Source organism: Sciurus carolinensis, chromosome X, assembly GCF_902686445.1.
Source record: "Sciurus carolinensis chromosome X, mSciCar1.2, whole genome shotgun sequence".
NCBI lineage: Eukaryota > Metazoa > Chordata > Mammalia > Rodentia > Sciuridae > Sciurus > Sciurus carolinensis.
Genome location: NC_062232.1, coordinates 59355453 through 59372548, shown reverse-complemented (window position 1 = coordinate 59372548; position 17096 = coordinate 59355453). Strand labels below are relative to the sequence as shown.

Genomic DNA, 17096 nt, shown 5'->3' with positions numbered 1-17096 from the left:
GTCCTGTTGTAGATATTACACGAAAGAAGTGATTTTCGAGGACTTCTAAATGAGTCTGAAGAGCCCGTCCTAGCTACTTCAAGCCATTTTAGACTTCATCTGCAACGATTCACAACTGCGCATGAGTGCTTCATGTTTCAAGCGCCGCTAAGTGCGTCATCTTTACGCATAATGAAAGGGGCAGGCCATCATTTTTAGCGGACCAATGAAAAGCTTCCAGATGAGCCTTTTTCTATTGGTTAACGAGGACCAATTAGAAGCGAACTGTCTTTTAGCGGGCGTCTAGCAGCAGCCCACTGTGACGTAATGTGAGGGGTCGCCCCGCAGGGCTGAGCTGAACCAATGAGGGAAGGCAAGGGGCCGGCTTGCCTTTTCTCACGCCCCACCCTCAGACCCTGCCAGAGGAAAGTTTCGCTTACGGAGGGGGAGACAAGCGAACATGGCAGCCCATAGGTGGTTTTGGTGTGTCTCTGTGACCATGGCGGTGGCGCTGCTGCTCATTTACGAGATTCCCTCGGCGTCTGCTCAAAGAAAAAAGGAGGTGAGGACGCGGCTTTCAGCTATTGGGTTTTTTTTCCCCCAATGTGTGGGGCATGAAAGAATCTGTTCACTCCTTCCTGTCCCTCTTTCCCCGCCAGTTTCTGTGCCTTTTAGTGTCTTCAATTCCGCCGTTTTTAGAATTGTAGGCTCCTCGAGAGAAGAAACTGTAACGCTTTGTTTTCTGGGGGTGTAATCTAACAGTGGGGTGGAGTAGGTTACAACCTGGCTTCTCTAGGCCTGTGAATGTGTATAACTACAAGTTTTGACACTTCTTTGAGTTTGGGCCCTATCGAGTGTTGGGGGTAGGGAGTTCAATTTTAGAACCACAGGGTAGAATACAAGTCTTTCTCTTATTGGCAAATGTAACTACTTCTTCTCCTGTTTTTTTTTTTTGTTGTTGTTGTTTGTTTGTTTTTTATTTTGGTACTGGGGATTGAACCCAGAGTTGCTTAACAACTAAGCTACATTCCCAACCCTTTGATTTTTAAGACATGGTCTCACTAAGTTGCTGAGGTTAGCCTCAAACTTGTAATCCTCCTACCTCTGTCTACCGACTCGTTGGGATTACAGGCGGGCACTGGCCCAAATGTAACGCCCTTGTACATGTGCAAGAAATGTTTTGTACCATTTTCATTTCAGGAGTGTGAAAATTAGCTGGAGTGAAATTAGGCTTGATTTACTACACTGTCCAAATGTTCAAAAAATGCAAAAATTATCAAGCATACAATACGCTGTTCTAAGCACTTGATATACTTATATGAACAGAACTAAGACCCCCTCTTTGTGGAATTTAAAAGCTTTAGGAAGTGGAGAAGTTACAGTACCCTTTACTCGCGATCAAAAAATCCCAACAAATGAATTTTAACATTGAGTTTTGAAATATCTGTGACATTATATATATATTATATATATATATATATATATATATTTTTTTTTTTTTTAATACTATGGATTGAACCCAGGGACGTTTAACCACTGAGCCACATCCCAAGCCCTTTTTATGTTTTATTTTGAGACAGAATCTCGCTAAATTCTTAGGGTCTCCCTAAATTGCTGAGGCTGGCTTTGAACTCGGAATCCTCCTGCTTCAGCCTCCCAAGCCTCTGGGATTACAGGTGTACGCCACTACACCCAGCTGCCTTTTTATTTTTAATGTGAGACAGGGTCTTGTTAAATTGCTTAGGAACTTGCTAAATTGAGGAGCCTGACTTTGAACTTGGGATCTTCCTGCCTCAGCCTCTCCAGCTGCTAGTATTACAGAGCCAGTGGGATTACAGGCAATTGCCACCGTGCCTGGCTATTTTTATTTTGAAACAGGGTCTCACTAAATTGCTGAGGGCCTTGCTGGCTAATTTTCTGAGGCTACCCTGGTACTTGTAATTCTCCTGCTTCATACGCCTGAGTCTCAGGGATTACAAATGTGTGCCACTGGGCTCAATTTATGTGCTTTTTAGGAAGAATCCCAAGCCATTCTTATGTGGAAAACAAGATGGAGAGCAGTACATAATATTATATGCTAGAATTCTTATTTTAAAAAATATATATGCATATATATATGTAAGTGTATGTATATGCATATGTAAAGGTAATCAGTCCCTATCTCTGGGCAGTTGGTATGGTTACTGAGGGAAATGCTCTCAGTATTTACCTTATGGAATTGTCTGAATTTCTGCAATAGCCACTTGTTCTTTTTTTTTTCTTCTTCTTCATTACTGGGGGTTGAACCCAGGGACACTTCACCACTAAGCCACAACCACAACTCATTTTTTAATATTTTATTTAGAGACAGAGTCTTGCTAAGATGCTTAGGGCCTTTCCAAGTTGCTAAGACTGGCTTTGAACTTGAGATCCTCCTTCCCTATCCTCCAGAGCTGCTGGAATTACAGATGTGCCCTATCACGCCCATCTCTTACTCATTTTAAATAAAAGGGTGAAGGGTTTGTTTGTTTGGTACTACGTTTGAACCCAGGGCCTTAGTGCATGTTAAACAAATGTTCTACCACTGAGCAACATCCCCAACCCCAAGTTAGGGGTTTCTACCAGTGAAATTATGTTTATTAATTTACTGTCTCACTAAACTAGAAGCAGAAGTGCTCAGCAGTAAATAAATTATTTCTCAAAAGGAAGCAACACTGGATTTTTTAATTTTAAAATGGTTAATTTGGGCTGGGGTTGTGGCTCAGTGGTAGAGCGCTTGCCTAGCATGTGTGAGGCATTGGGTTCAATTCTCAGCACCACATATAAATAAATAAAGGTCCATTGATGACCAAAAAATAAATAAATAAATAAAATGGTTAATGTGGTAAATTTAAGTTATGTGAATTTTACCTCAAAGTAATTTTTTTAGAAAATGAATCGGATTCTAACTCCCTTCCCTTCATGCCCACTATTCAAACTCTTACTGCTCTTGCAAATATATTGCAGTAACTGCTTACCTGGTTACCCTCTATCTAACCTATTCTTTACACTGCTGCCAGAGGTGCTAAGTTAAAAAATCTGAAAGCCCTTTAACCTATTTTGCAGATATAAAAAAGACCTCTATCGCCAGTTTCTGCTCTGCTGCTTCCTGGACTAGTCCTACTGAAGTACCTGCCTGCACATGCAGGACTTCTGCTGGAGTCTCTTACCTTATCCCTACCATTCACCTGAGGGTTTGTACTCTCAAGTCTTAGCTTAAATAATACCTTCTTCCTCAGCCATACTTTTCTTGGTTCCCACCAGGTGAATTGACATGAATTCAGTATATCATTTTGTCAATGTTTTTATACCAGTTTTCCCCGTTAAACTGTGAGCATCTTGCTTGACTTGGTTGCATATGACTGTAACCCCAGCTAGTTGGGAGACTGAGGCAGGAAGATTTCAATTTTGAAGACAATCTGGGTAACTTAGTGAAACACTACCTCAAAACAAAAACTAAAAAGAACTGGGGAAGTAGGCCCAGTGGTAAAGTGTCTCTGGGTTCAATCCCCAGCACCAGAAAAAAAAATCACTCAGATACCTCATGCATGTCCATTGCTGAAGGGAATGCTACCATACTTATCTCATACTTTTAACAGTGTTCTCACTGGAACATGGACTTATTATTTGATCTGCATGCCAGGCACCATGGTTATATGCAATATCAATAATCCTCAAATTAACACTACAAAATATTAACCTCTTTAGAAACTGAAACTTGTTGCTCCTTGTCAGGCAACCAGGTCCGATGTACCTCCTCAGGGCCTGCCTGAGGAGAATACAGGGCCAAGCAGGATGATGAGTGTCGGTGGCAAAGGAAACACGCTAGAGCGGGGAGGTCTGTCAGCGCATGAGGCACATCAGGAATCTCGTTTATTGAGGAAATCACACAGCTTTTATGTAGGGTGGGCTAGGTGGGAACCAATTAGCTTAAAGGTGAGCAAGGCATGGGGGGGTTCACGCAGGTGAGAGTCCCATAGGACTATATGGCAAGCGGGAGCTGATCACGTTCGCGGAACTGTTGTTAACCAATCCCTGATGGTGGTCCGATTTATCATCATTAACTATTGAAACCGCCTTTGAGGCCTTCATCTTGCTCACTCACCAGGGAGTAAGGAGTCAGCCTGAGTTGGTTAACGTGTCATTAGTCCCAACAGAAACTAAGCAAGAGAGATTAGGGGTTGCTCAAAGAAGCACCACCATAAGAACTTGAACTGTGATTCCATTCTTGTTCTGCCTCCAGAGCATTCTACTGCTCTGTGCTCTCTTAGGCCAAAGAAGTTTTCTTTTGCAGTAACTTTTTATTTTTATTTTGAGTTATTTTCCCTAGTGGTAGAAGGGAAGTTGTTTGTCCTTAAATCTGGTGTTGTCTTAGGGAGGCAGCATGATAGAAATGAAAAAGCATGTTTTTGGTTTTGGTTCTGAGGATTGAACACAGAGGCACTGAACCACTGAGCCACATTCCCAGCCCTTTTTATATATTATTTAGAGGCAGGGTCTCGATAATTTGTTTAGGACCTCGCTAAGTTACTGAGGCTGGTTTTGAAATTGTGATTCTCCTGTCTCAGCCTCCTGAGCCACTGGGATTACAGGCCTTTACTATCACGCCAGGTGGTAAGATGTTTTTCAATTGCTCTTTTGTGATCTTTTTTTATGAGGATTATTTCAGAAAATAAAATCACCTGCATGTTTTTAAAAATATTTTTAGTTGTAAATGTACACAATACCTTTATTTTATTTATTTTTATATGGTGTTGCGGATTGAACCCAGTGCCTCACATGTGCTAGGCAAGTGCTCTCCCACTGAACTACAGCCCCAGCCCATCACCTGCATCTTTTTAAGAACTAGTCTGTCATTAGAAAAACTACATTCTGTAGCACTGACAAAGGTGCAAAACCCTGCAGTCTTTAGAAGATATCATTACAGAAAAACAGATTCAATAGCAGTTACAAAACAAAAAGTTGAGACACCCTCCAAGAAAAAATCTAGGAAAGGAGATGGTGATACATTTTATCTGAATCTGAGAAGTAGGTGAACTGAGACTGGAACAGATGGCATCTAAAGATTAAAAATTCTCTCTTTGCTCACTGTCTCTTCGGTAATTACCTGCCAATTATTTTTCTAGGTCTGTTCAGTCTCACTCTTAATTTAAGGATGGAGATTGTTTAACCAGGAATTTTATTTTCTAACGTCTGAATAAGAATTTTTATGCATAAACCCTAGAATAAAGATATGATCAAAGAAGTTTTGGAGGAAAGGGAGGTACATTTTAGAACAATTCAGATTGGTGGTACTTTAGCTTTTTTACTTCTAGAATTCAAAATGTATCTGAATAACAATCAGTTTTAGCTTTAAATGATAATATATACCTGTACTCTACTTTTAAAAAATATTTTTAGTTGTAGATGGACACAATACCTTTATTTTATTTATTTTTATGTGGTGCTGAGGATCGAACCCAGTGCCTCATGCATACTAGGCGAGCACTCTACTGCTGAGCCACAACCCCAGCCCCATTCTTTACTCTATTTTTTTGGTAATGGGAATTGAACCCAGGACCTTGCACATGCTCGGAAAGCACTGAACTATATCCCCGGCCCTTTTAAATTTTATTTGTTTATTTGCATATATATCTATTAATTGTGAGACCCAGGAAAACTATGCCACTGAAATACATCCTCAGCCCTTTTTAATTTTTGTTTTGAGACAAAGTCTAAGTTGCTGAGGCTGGCGTCAAATTTGCAATCCTTCTGCCTCAGCCTACTGAGTTGCTGGAATTACAGGCATACATCACTACACCTGGCAAATTTAAAACTCTGAAGTAAGCCTGAACTGGTGGCACACTGCTGTAACTCCAGTGACCCAGGAGGCTGATGCAGGAGGATCACAAGGTCCAGGCCAGCCTCAGCAATTTAGCAAGACCAGATCTCAAAAATAGAAAGGACTGGGGATGTAGCTCAGTGGTAAATTGTCTCTGGGTTCAATCCCCAGTATTGCAAGAAAAAAATTTTTTTGATTATTCTGAATAAGAAATGGAACATTTCTTTTCTTTTCTGAGACAGGTTCTTGTTATGTTTGTCAAGGCTGGCCTCAAACTCCTAAACTCAAGCAACCATCCTGTCTCAGCCTCCCAAGTAGCTGGGATTACAGGCTCATGTGCCACCACATCCAGCTCTTATAATTTTCATGTTCCAGGCTTTGTTCATATAATTTTATTGTAAAAGTTTAGAATTAGTTTTTTGTTGTGATCTGCTTTCAGTTGGTTTTCAGAAATTTACCTAATTGCCACTGCATTAAGCAGTCCTTTGAAGATTACCCCACTTTATAAACTTTTAGAAAGAAGGTATAATTCCTTTGAACTACTGTCTTCTATTGATAAATCATTTGGGGATTGAATAGCCAAAAATATTATCTTTCTACTGTATTAATACATAGGATGAAGAATGCTATACATTTTTTATATTTTCCTGGATAAAATGGTCTTAAGATATATTGCAGTAGCAAACATCTGTTACCCCAGCTGTGTGGGAGGCTGAGGCAGGAGGTTTGCAAGTTCGAAGCCAGCCTCAGCAACTTCAGGAGGCCCTTAGCAACTTAGGGAGATCCTGCCTCTAAATATAAATATAAAAAGGTCTGGGAATATGGCTCAGTGATTAGGCACCTCTGGGTTCAAAGACCAATACCTCCCCCCCAGAAAAAAGAAAGAAAGAAAAGAAAACTGTATGTACTTATAACTTACTCAAAGCACATTTTTTTGGTATGATTATGTATCTGTATGGTTAAATATAGATGGAATATGCAAATCTATAAAAATACTTGTTAAAACTTTACACTTTTTTTCTCAAATAGGCCCAAATAGGATCTCTTATTACAGTGAGTAAAATATCCAAATTGTTTGAATTTGCTAGCAACTATCAAATTTAATTTGAAAATACAACAAAAATAATGATGACTTTAAAATACAGAATGCATATTTCAAAATGTTAACTAATACTGTCTGAACTGGGAGGAACTAGCAGATTCTTGAAGTTGTCTTGATCACCACTTGCCTCTCTTAGCCTATCTACCTCCCTGGTTCGCTCTTTTCCATAGGCTTTACCAACTACTTGTTTCATTGTTCCACAAGTCTCAATTACTTGTTATGGGCTGGGGAGATAGCTCAGTCCGTAGAGTGCTTGCCTCTCAAGCACAAGGCCCTGAGTTCGATCCCCAGCACCGCAAAAAAAAAAAAAAAAAGTCAGAGAAGTCAATTACTTGTTATGTCTGTCTTTCCAGTGTATATCTATTTATCTTCAGGTTTCGAATCTATATTTCTCTATAAGTTTGTAGTCTATTTGGTTTTCCATATGTAGCATATTGATTTTGTGACTTTTACTGAATATTTTGTATCTGCTTCAAAACTTTGTTTTTGTGATGGGGTCTTGCTATATTGCCCAGTCTGGTCTCAAACCCCTGGGCTCAAGTGTTCCACCCACCTTACCCTCCTGGGTATCTGGGACTATAGATATACACCACCATACCTGGCTAAAACTAATTTTTATGCATTTTTCCCCATCACTTATGGAATTGTACTAAGGAAATAAAATTGGTTTCAGTATTAGCTGAATTCAGACATGTTTAAAGGCAAATCATGTATTTTTAGAATCCAGTTTACTATTCTCTTCCTAAAATGGAAAAAAAACCTTCTGATTCTACGTAGGCGTTTATATGTACAGTCATTGTTTCTTCCTTTTATGCTAATGCATGCAAGTCAGTCCATTCCCAGCTACATTTCTTTATTTTTAAATAAGGAACTCATATAATTTAATGGCAAGGAAACAACTACAACAAAACCAAGTTCAACAGCAGAAAGAAAACAAAGAACAAAATACTTGAGTAGACGTTTTTACAAAGAAGACAGCCAACAGGTATATGAAAAAGTGCTCAACACTTAGGGAAGTGCAAACCCTGTATGTAAGTGTGTGTACACACACACACACACACCGGAATATTATTCAACTTTTTATCCAGCTGCATTTCATTAAATAGAAATTCAGTACACATTTAACTTAGTGATGCATATGTGGTAAGATATTGTGTGTTTCTGCTGTCTAATAGCTAGTAGACTAGACTGGATCAGATGTCAAAGTATCTTAGAATGTAAAGAAGTAAAATGTAGGTAATGGGAAATGTGAGTGGTTAAATATTTCTGAATGATGAGCCACTCCATGATTTCCAAGACCTTTATAGACACCCTTGTAAAGAAGAGCAAAATCATAAGTTAGCATTTATCTACATTGAGATTCAAGACTCTCGCCTTCCATATTTCGTTATCCGTTTCTATCTTTTTTTTTTCCCTTTGGTAATGGAGATTGAATCTAAGGGCACTTTACCACCAGGTCTTTTTATTTATTTATTTTTTTTTTATTTTGAGACAGAAGCTCACCAAGTTGCTGAGACTGGCCTTGAACTCGCAATTCTCCTGCCTCAGCCTCCGGAGTTGCTAGGATTATAGGCATGCACCTAACTTCTGTATAATTCTGCAAATATTGAACAACAAGGATAGAGATGAAGAAAAGGATAAATAAATATGTTGGCATTTAATCTCAAACTGAAATTAACCTTGTCCAAAAATGCTGCTTTTCCACTGCCTTGTGATGATTGACTATTTTTTAAATATCTTTATTCGGTCTGGGGTTGTGGCTCAGTGGTAGAGCACTTGCCTAGCACATGTGAGGCACTGGGTTCAATCCTCAGCACCACAAATAAATAAATAAATACAATAAAGGTATTGTACCCATCTACAACTAAAAAAAAAGTATTTAAAAAAATCTGTATTCATTTTTTTTGGGGGGGGTGCTGGGGATCGAACCCAGGACCTTGTGCTTACAAGGCAAGCACTCTACTGACTGAGCTATCTCCCCAGCCCCTGTATTCATTTTTATGTGGTGCTGAGGATGGAACCCAGTGCCTCACATGTTTGAGGCAAGTGCTCTACCACTGAGCTATAGCCCCAGCCCTGTGATGATTTACTATTAAAAAAGGAAGAAGCAAAATGTACCTCTATTTGTGTGTAGACATAAATTTTCATTTCTCTGGGATAAATTCCCAGGATAGCAATTGCTATGTTGTATGATAAGAATACCTTTTTTTTTTTTTTTTTACAAATTTTTGTCCTTGTTTTAAAAATGTAGAAAATTAAGTTCAGAGACATTATATCACTTTTTACAGGTTAAATAATAGTCACAATTTACTAAGTTCAGACCATTTCTACCATATTATATGAAGAATATCTTTAGTAGCTTGATTATTAAAGAAACAGCCAAACTGTTTTCCAGAGTGGCTGTAACATAATACATTCCCCACCAGCAATGTATTTGACATCCAGTTTTTCCATGTCCTCTCCTGTTTTGTATTGTCACTATATATTATTTAGTAACAGTTGTATAGCAGGTGTCTCTTTCAGTTCCTCATTTGCATTTATGTAATGCTGATGATGTTGAACTGTTATTTTCCCCCGGTGCTAGATTTTGAACCCAGGGCTTCTCATTGTACATCTTTTCACCCATTCATTTGCTATCTGTAGTTCCTCCTTAATGAAATGTCTTATGTATTTTGCCCATTTTCTAACTGAATTATTTGTTTTTTATGTTTGAGTTTTGGGGGGCTTTTGTTTTGATTTTTGTACTGCTGGAGATTGAACCAAGACATCCTAGACCACATTCCCAGCCTTTTTCTTTTTCATTTTGAGGCAGGGTCTCACTAAGTTGCTGAAGCTGACTGTGAATTAGGAATCCTTCTTCCTCAGCCTCCTGAGTAGCTGGGATTACAGGCATGTGCTACCATGCCTGACTACTGTTGAGTTTTATAGGTTTTTAAAAAATATATTGCAACCAGGAACTGCAGCGCACATGTGTAATTCCAGTGACTCAGGATTTGAGGCAGAAGGATTGTGAGTTCAAGATCAGCCTCAGCAACTTAGAGAGAACCTGTCTCAAGATAAAAAAGCCTGGAAATGTCAGTGGTAGAATGCCCCTGGGTTCAATCCCCAGTATCATTAAAAAATACACAAATACACATATTCTAGCTACTAATCCTTTGTCAGATATGTTCTGAAAATATTTTTTCCTGCTCTATAGATGGTCTTGTTTTAGAACTTTACATTTAAATATGTTGTCCATACAACATTTAAGTATGTTGTCATATATACCTTATATAAAATTATGTTGTCCAATTTTAAGTTAATTTTATATAAGCTATGTATGATTTTATATCACTAGAATTTCATATCTTTGGCTCGAATTTTCATTTGCTTTTGCATGATTTACTGTAAGGGATCTTCTTTCTATACTAAGTTGCTTTTGCACCTTTGTACAAACAGAAATCAGTTGGCTATATTTGTGTAGGTCTATTTCTGGGTTTTGTTTTTGTGATTTTGTTGTTGTTTGTTTTGCAGGGCTGGGGATCAAACCCTGGGGCCTTGCACATGCTATGCAAATGATCTACCACTGAGCTAAGTCCCCAACCTTTATTATAATATTTTATTTTGAGACAGAATCTACCTAGGTTGCCTCAGCTGGCAGCTGACCTCAAACAGGATCCTTCTTCTACCTTAGACTCCCAAGTCACTGGAATTGCAGGCGTGAGCCACCCCACCGAACTTCTGGGGTTCTTTATTCTGTTCTATTAACCTTTGTGTCTATCATTTCAACAGTGCCATGTTTTCTTCATTATTGTAGCTTTATAGTAAAAAAAATCATGTCGAGTAATTTCTCTCACTTTATTCTTCATTTTCAAGACTGTATTCTTTGTAGCTTTTTTCAAAATAAGTAAAATTTTATATGAAATTAGCTAGTTGGTTTAATTCAACATTCTTTGCAATATTTGGCAAATGAAAAACTTTATGATTTTATATTATTTCATTTATTAGTAAGTAATAAGAAACTTATCAAAGTTGTAATATCTGATTAAGTCTTATGAAATTATAAATTTTAAAAATAATTTTCATTACACTGAACTACCCAATTTTGGTTTTAGTTCTCCAACATTTTCTGTGTACTTCTGCTTGATAGTCTTGGCTTTCAGTAAGTTGCTTAGCTAGAGTAACTTTTTTGCTGTTGTTTTGGTTTGAGATGGGGACTTACTATGTTGCCCAGGCTGGTCTCAAACTCCTGTGCTCAAGCAACTCTCTCATTTCAGTCTCCTGAATAGCTGAGACTACAGGCGTGTGCCACCACTTCCAGCTTTAAATGCCAAGTTGAAAATATTAACAGCTTGCTCCCTTTTTTTTTTAGATGGTGTTATCTGAAAAGGTTAGTCAGCTGATGGAGTGGACCAATAAAAGACCTGTAATAAGAATGAATGGAGACAAGTTCCGTCGCCTTGTTAAAGCCCCACCAAGAAATTACTCCGTTATTGTCATGTTCACTGCTCTCCAACTTCATAGACAGTGTGTTGTTTGCAAGTATGAACTTTCAACTACACATTAAAATAAATAACTCATAATATTTTAACCATTTCTCAATCATTTCTCAGAAGAACCAAATTAGCATAAATAATGTGCCTTCTTAGGATGTCTGTAGTAACACATAATACTACTAGTCTTTATATCAAATTTTGGTTGTATATGTTGGTAGGGGAGTATGAATAAAGTATTGGAGGCATCATATGAATTACTTAAAAATCAAACAATGATCCTGTATTCAGTTATCAACTTGTAAAACTATGTGCCAGTAGCATCAATGTATTATTTTATTATTTATAAATCCTTTCAACTTCATACTCTTGTTTTACTATAATAATCCCCAAAAGTAGGTAAAGCAAATATTCTTCCATTTTTTGGAAGACATGGGCACCCAAAATTTTAAGTGGTCTACTCAAAATTTGAGGTGTTTATTAATGCAATAATGATGGCTTCATACTAATTTGGAATATGAATGTATAGGGTACTTCTTGTGAAACAAAGATCCCTGTGATCTCACATGTGGAGTTTTAAAATGTCTAACTCAGCTGGATGTGGTGGCACATGCCTGTAATCCCAGTAATTCAGGAGACTGAGGCAAGAGGACTGCAAATTTGAGACCAGCCTCAGCAACTTAGTGAGGCCCTAACCCTGTCTTAAAATTAAAAAAGCACCGCCTGGGTTCAATCCCTGCTACCCCTCAAAAAAAAAACCAAAAAAAAAAAAAGTCCAACTCAGAGAAGCACAAAGTAGAATGGTGGTTACCAAAGGAATGGAGGTGAGATGGGAAAAGGGGAGATGTTGAAAGGGTATATAGTTTCATTTAGATAGGACAAATAAGTTTTAGTGATCTATAGTTATAGCATGGTGAACACAGTTAATAATAATGCATTGTATGTTTTAAAATTACTAAAAAGTATTTTTTTGAACTTCAACTCAATTTTATGTGCACAAGAGTTGAAAAATCAGAGCCACCTTAAAGAGAAATTGATTCTAAAATTTATAAAACCTATACATAATCAGAGGCCAAACCACTATATTAAACTAGATTCTCTAGCAAGTAAGAATTTTGCAGTTTAAACATGGTTGTATCCACTTTAGATACAAGACAAAACTCTCTCTTTATTTTTTTTTAATTTTTTTTATTTGTCCATGGGCCTTTATTTATATATTTATTTATATGCGGTACTGGGAATTGAACCCAGGGCCTCACATGTGCCAGGCAAGCGCTCTACCACTGAATCACATCCCCAGCCTCCAAAACTCACTCTTTAAAGTGGCTCCAGGGCTGGGGAGATAGCTCAGTTGGTAGAGTGCTTCCCTCGCAAGCGCAAGGCCCTGGATTCAATCCCCAGCACCACAAAAAAAAAAGTGACTCCACTTTTTTATTGTCAGATACATATATTGCAATGAATGCACACATGCTATATATTGTAAAAGTATATTTTAAATGTTCTCATTACAAAAGAATAATTAGATGAGGTGATGCAATAGCTTGATTTAATCATTCCAAAATGTATGTGTACATCAAAACATCACACTATACCATAAATATATAGTTATTTTTTGTCAATTAAAATAATTTTTATAACTTTGGTTTTTTATGTAGTACCAAGGATTGAACCCAGTGCCTCACACATGCTAGACAAGTGCTCTACCACTGAGCTTTAATCCCAGTCCTATTAATAGAATTTTTTAAAGCTACATATGTATGATTTAGAGACATTTCTTTGTTATTTTGTGGTGATTATTAACCTTGGAGATGGAAACTAATGTCACTTAAATTTTGATCAAGTGATGGTTTACTAATTTCTTTTACTGTTTCTGAATGATCTTAGGGATAAAGATTGCTAGTCTCTTAAACAAAAACACCATTGACAATTGAAAATGATAGATACTGTAAAATAAATTAACTTTTTTTTTTTAATATTTTTTAGTTGTAGGTGGACACAATGCCTTTATTCTATGATTTTTATGCGGTGCTGAGGATCGAACCCAGAGTCTCACACACGTTAGGCGAGCGCGCTACCACTGAGCCACAACCCCAGCCCTAAATTAACTTTTGATAAATATTCTCTCATTAATTAAAGGAAAGAGTCTTATTATGTTATCCTGCTGTCCTTGAACTCCTGGGTTCAAGTGATCTTCCCACCTCAACCTCTTGAGTAACTGGGACTATAGGCATGTGACATCCTGTGTTTACTCGTATTTTTAGATCAGTATATATGACCTGGGAATTCACTTTAAGTAAAATGACAAAGCTCCTCTATGTAAAACTAGTTAAATAAAAACTTGAAGTCTCTCCAAATGCTGACAGCCTGTAAGCCTTGTTAAATGAAAGAATTTTCTCACTGGAGGTAGGGGCTAGTCAAGGTATTTGGCTCTGTGGTTCTTATTTTGGGGGATTGGATGCTGGGTATAAATTAAAAGTCAATATAAGAAGGAAAAGGAGTAGGTATTAACTATGATTAAACATTAGAAATACTTCTAATTTAGTTTACTTGGCAATCAGGAGTATACAAAAATGTCAGGGAATAAATACAAAATCTTTCATAATTCCATATTAAATGCAAATTAATGGGATTCTTTTTTTAATATTTTGTTTTTTATTTGTAGGTGGACACAATACCTTTATTTTATTTTAATGTGGTGCTGAGGATCAAACCCAGGGTCTCACGCATGCTAGGCAAGCGCTCTGCCACTGAGCCACAACCCCAGCCCTAATGGGTTTCTTACTAACCACAGTTTTACCTGGTATCTTACTTTCTATAAGACCAAATTTAAAATTAACTCATATTCCTTAGATGCATTGGTGAACACCTATAATTCCAGCAACTCGGGAGGATGAGGCAGGGAGATTACAAGTTTGAGGCCAACCTTAGTAACTTAGTGAGACTCTAATCAAATTAGCAAGACCCTGTCTCAGAATAAAAAAATGAAAAGAACTAGGGATATAGCTCTGTGGTAAAGTGCCCCTGGGTTCAACCCCCAGTAACTAATTAAAAAATTAACTTACATTTTCTTAAACTCATTCAACAAATAAAAATTAAGCAACAGAAATTTGAATAATACTGTAGTGTTTATGCTATCAGGATGAGAAGTGTAAGAAAGACACCCTACCCTTATCATCAGTTTAGGGAAATGAGATATACATGTGAAAATTTAGCTGGCATTATAACACAATCTATGATTAAGTACTGTAGGAACATTTTTTCCAGTTTTGAGATAGGGTCTCAGTAAATTGCCCAAATTAACCTCAAATTTGAAATACTCCTGCCTCAATCTCCCAAGTAGCTGGGATTACAGGCATGCACCACCACACCCAGCAAGGTGAACTTTATGCATAATGAATACTATGAAATTTGAGGAAGCACAATAACAGGAGTGGTTAGGTTAGGACTGGTATAATGGTGGACATAGGACTTGTTCTAGGACTAGAGAAATGAATCAGATTTAGATAGAGTCAGGATATTTTGATTGGAAGCACTAATGTGCTCAAAAATACAGAGATAGGTGCTAGAATCAAGGGATCCTGTTTGATATTGATTAATAGTATGAACAAATAAAAGGTAGATACACTATTCAGATCTAGGTGATAACATTTAATAAGTGAAAGAGCTTGGAGAGTATTTGAAAGACAATATAACAAATAATGGTTTCTGAGAAGAGGAAGAGTTTCAGGAGAGTAGTAATTTAAGAAGAGTGCTGTATATTACAGCTTCAGAATGATTGGAGCAGTAGAAAGTAGAGTTAGTGTTTTAATATCCTATTAGATATTAAGGTTCTGACCCTAGATGATAGCAGTAAACACTGGGGATGTTTGCAACTCAGCAGTAGAGTGTGTGGTTAGCAAGAACAAGGCTCTGAGTCCAATCCCCAGCACTAAAAGAAAGAAAGAGGAGAGAATAGAGTTGAAAGTTAATAACAAATAATCGATAGATCTTACAAACTAAAGTGTATGGGAGATATGGGAAAAGTCAGATAACTTGAGGTTTTAATTAATCTTAATTCCATAGGCTTATCTTTCATCCTAACAATTCATTGGATTGCATTTTTATCAAGTAGCATTTGTGCTTTAGATTTTTTAAGTAGATTAATTCTATAGTTCCTCATTCTCTGGGGAAAATAATTTTACCTTGTCTTTGAATTCTTAGAAGTATCTTAGGGTATCCAAAAATCATTGATAAGGGGTCTTGGGATATAGCTCAAGTTGGTAGAGTGTTTGCCTCGCATACATAAGGCCCTGGGTTCAATTCCCAGCACCACAAAAAAAAATTATTGATAGGGCTGAGGATGTAGCTTGGTGATTGAGCACTTGGGCTCTAGATTGGATCCCCAGCATTGCCAAAAGAAAAATACGGAAACTGGTTGTAGTGGTTAGAGCCTGCAGTCCCAGCACTGGGAATACTGAGACAGGAGAATAGCTGGAACCCAGGAGTTTGAGGCTGGTTTAGACAATGTAGAAAGATCACATCTCAAAATTGTTGTAGAGACAAATAACTGGATTTTTCCTGTGATTGCTGAAAAAGCATTGATAATAAACAAGTACAAAGTATGAAATGGAGTACTGATTTCTGGTGAAATCTCCCAACACTGGGGATAAAGCTTCTCTTAGGCCAAAACAAGGTTTGTCCTAACTTTGTCAGCAGAGCCTGACTTACTTGTCAATGATTTTTAATATTTCTCCCATTGAAAAAATGCTTAGTTGAACCATGTTTTTATTGCTGATGAACTATATTGATTTTAGAAATTGTTTTACATGTTATCTTCACAAATCTGATTGTATCCAGGCAAGCTGATGAAGAATTCCAGATCCTAGCAAACTCTTGGCGATATTCCAGTGCATTTACCAACAGAATATTTTTTGCCATGGTGGATTTTGATGAAGGCTCTGATGTATTTCAGATGGTAAGATCCTTAATTTATTCTCTTGCATAGAAATAGTTAAAATATTAATCATGTAGAATGCATTTATCACTTGGCTATAAGAAGTTAAATAGGGCTGCTCTTAGGTAAGATTTAGAATAGTTAGTGAACTAAAAACTAAACTTAAGCTAAGCATAAAAGGTAATAATCAGTGCTAATCTGTTAGAAGGTGGAGATTGGGTAGTAATCAAGTAACATACATATATTTAACTTACATATATTTTATTGTGGTAAAATGTATATAAAAAACTTACCACTTTAACTATTTCAAGTGAACAATTTATAAAGTAATTTTTAAATGAAAACATGAATGCTACCATTTTGTCACCATTATATACTACTGAAGTCCTTAGTCCAGCAGTCTTTATCCCCTTGCCTCTTGTCTTAATAGAAAAGATCCTTCCTATTATTCAAAGATGAACCCTTTTCCTGTGGACTGGATACCATATCCTTCTGCTGTGTCAGTTATGAGCTTTCACACCTGTATTCTCAACTGCAGCCTCTACTAGTTCTTTCCCCTTATATATAAACACTCTGGGACATAGATTCAGTTTTGTCTTTGTCTATGATTTTGTCTAACTCATAGTTTAACATGTTCTGCTCAATATAATTGTATTTTTAAAAGATCCACATGTAACTCCTTGCTATATACATCTTCACATGAATGACTTCTGAATCCAAAACTTCATATTGTGCCAAATAAAATTCCCACTTCTCCCACTTCTACCTAAC

The 17096-nt window shown here is 37.2% G+C and overlaps 1 protein-coding gene across 2 annotated transcripts in view; it reads left to right on the top strand.

Annotated features, from left to right (window-relative positions):
- The first annotated feature begins 375 nt into the window (after nucleotides 1–375).
- The window catches only part of Magt1 (magnesium transporter 1), a 37636-nt gene continuing 20915 nt past the window's right edge, over nucleotides 376–17096 (top strand). The window contains exons 1-3 of one of the 2 annotated variants that reach the window (XM_047537070.1): nucleotides 376–541; nucleotides 11272–11441; nucleotides 16229–16346. In XM_047537070.1, coding sequence (XP_047393026.1) covers nucleotides 440–541; nucleotides 11272–11441; nucleotides 16229–16346 — 390 coding nt within the window. In that variant the 5' untranslated portion in view covers nucleotides 376–439. The remainder of the gene's footprint in view (nucleotides 542–11271; nucleotides 11442–16228; nucleotides 16347–17096) is intronic. The other variant, XM_047537069.1, reaches the window with a different exon arrangement.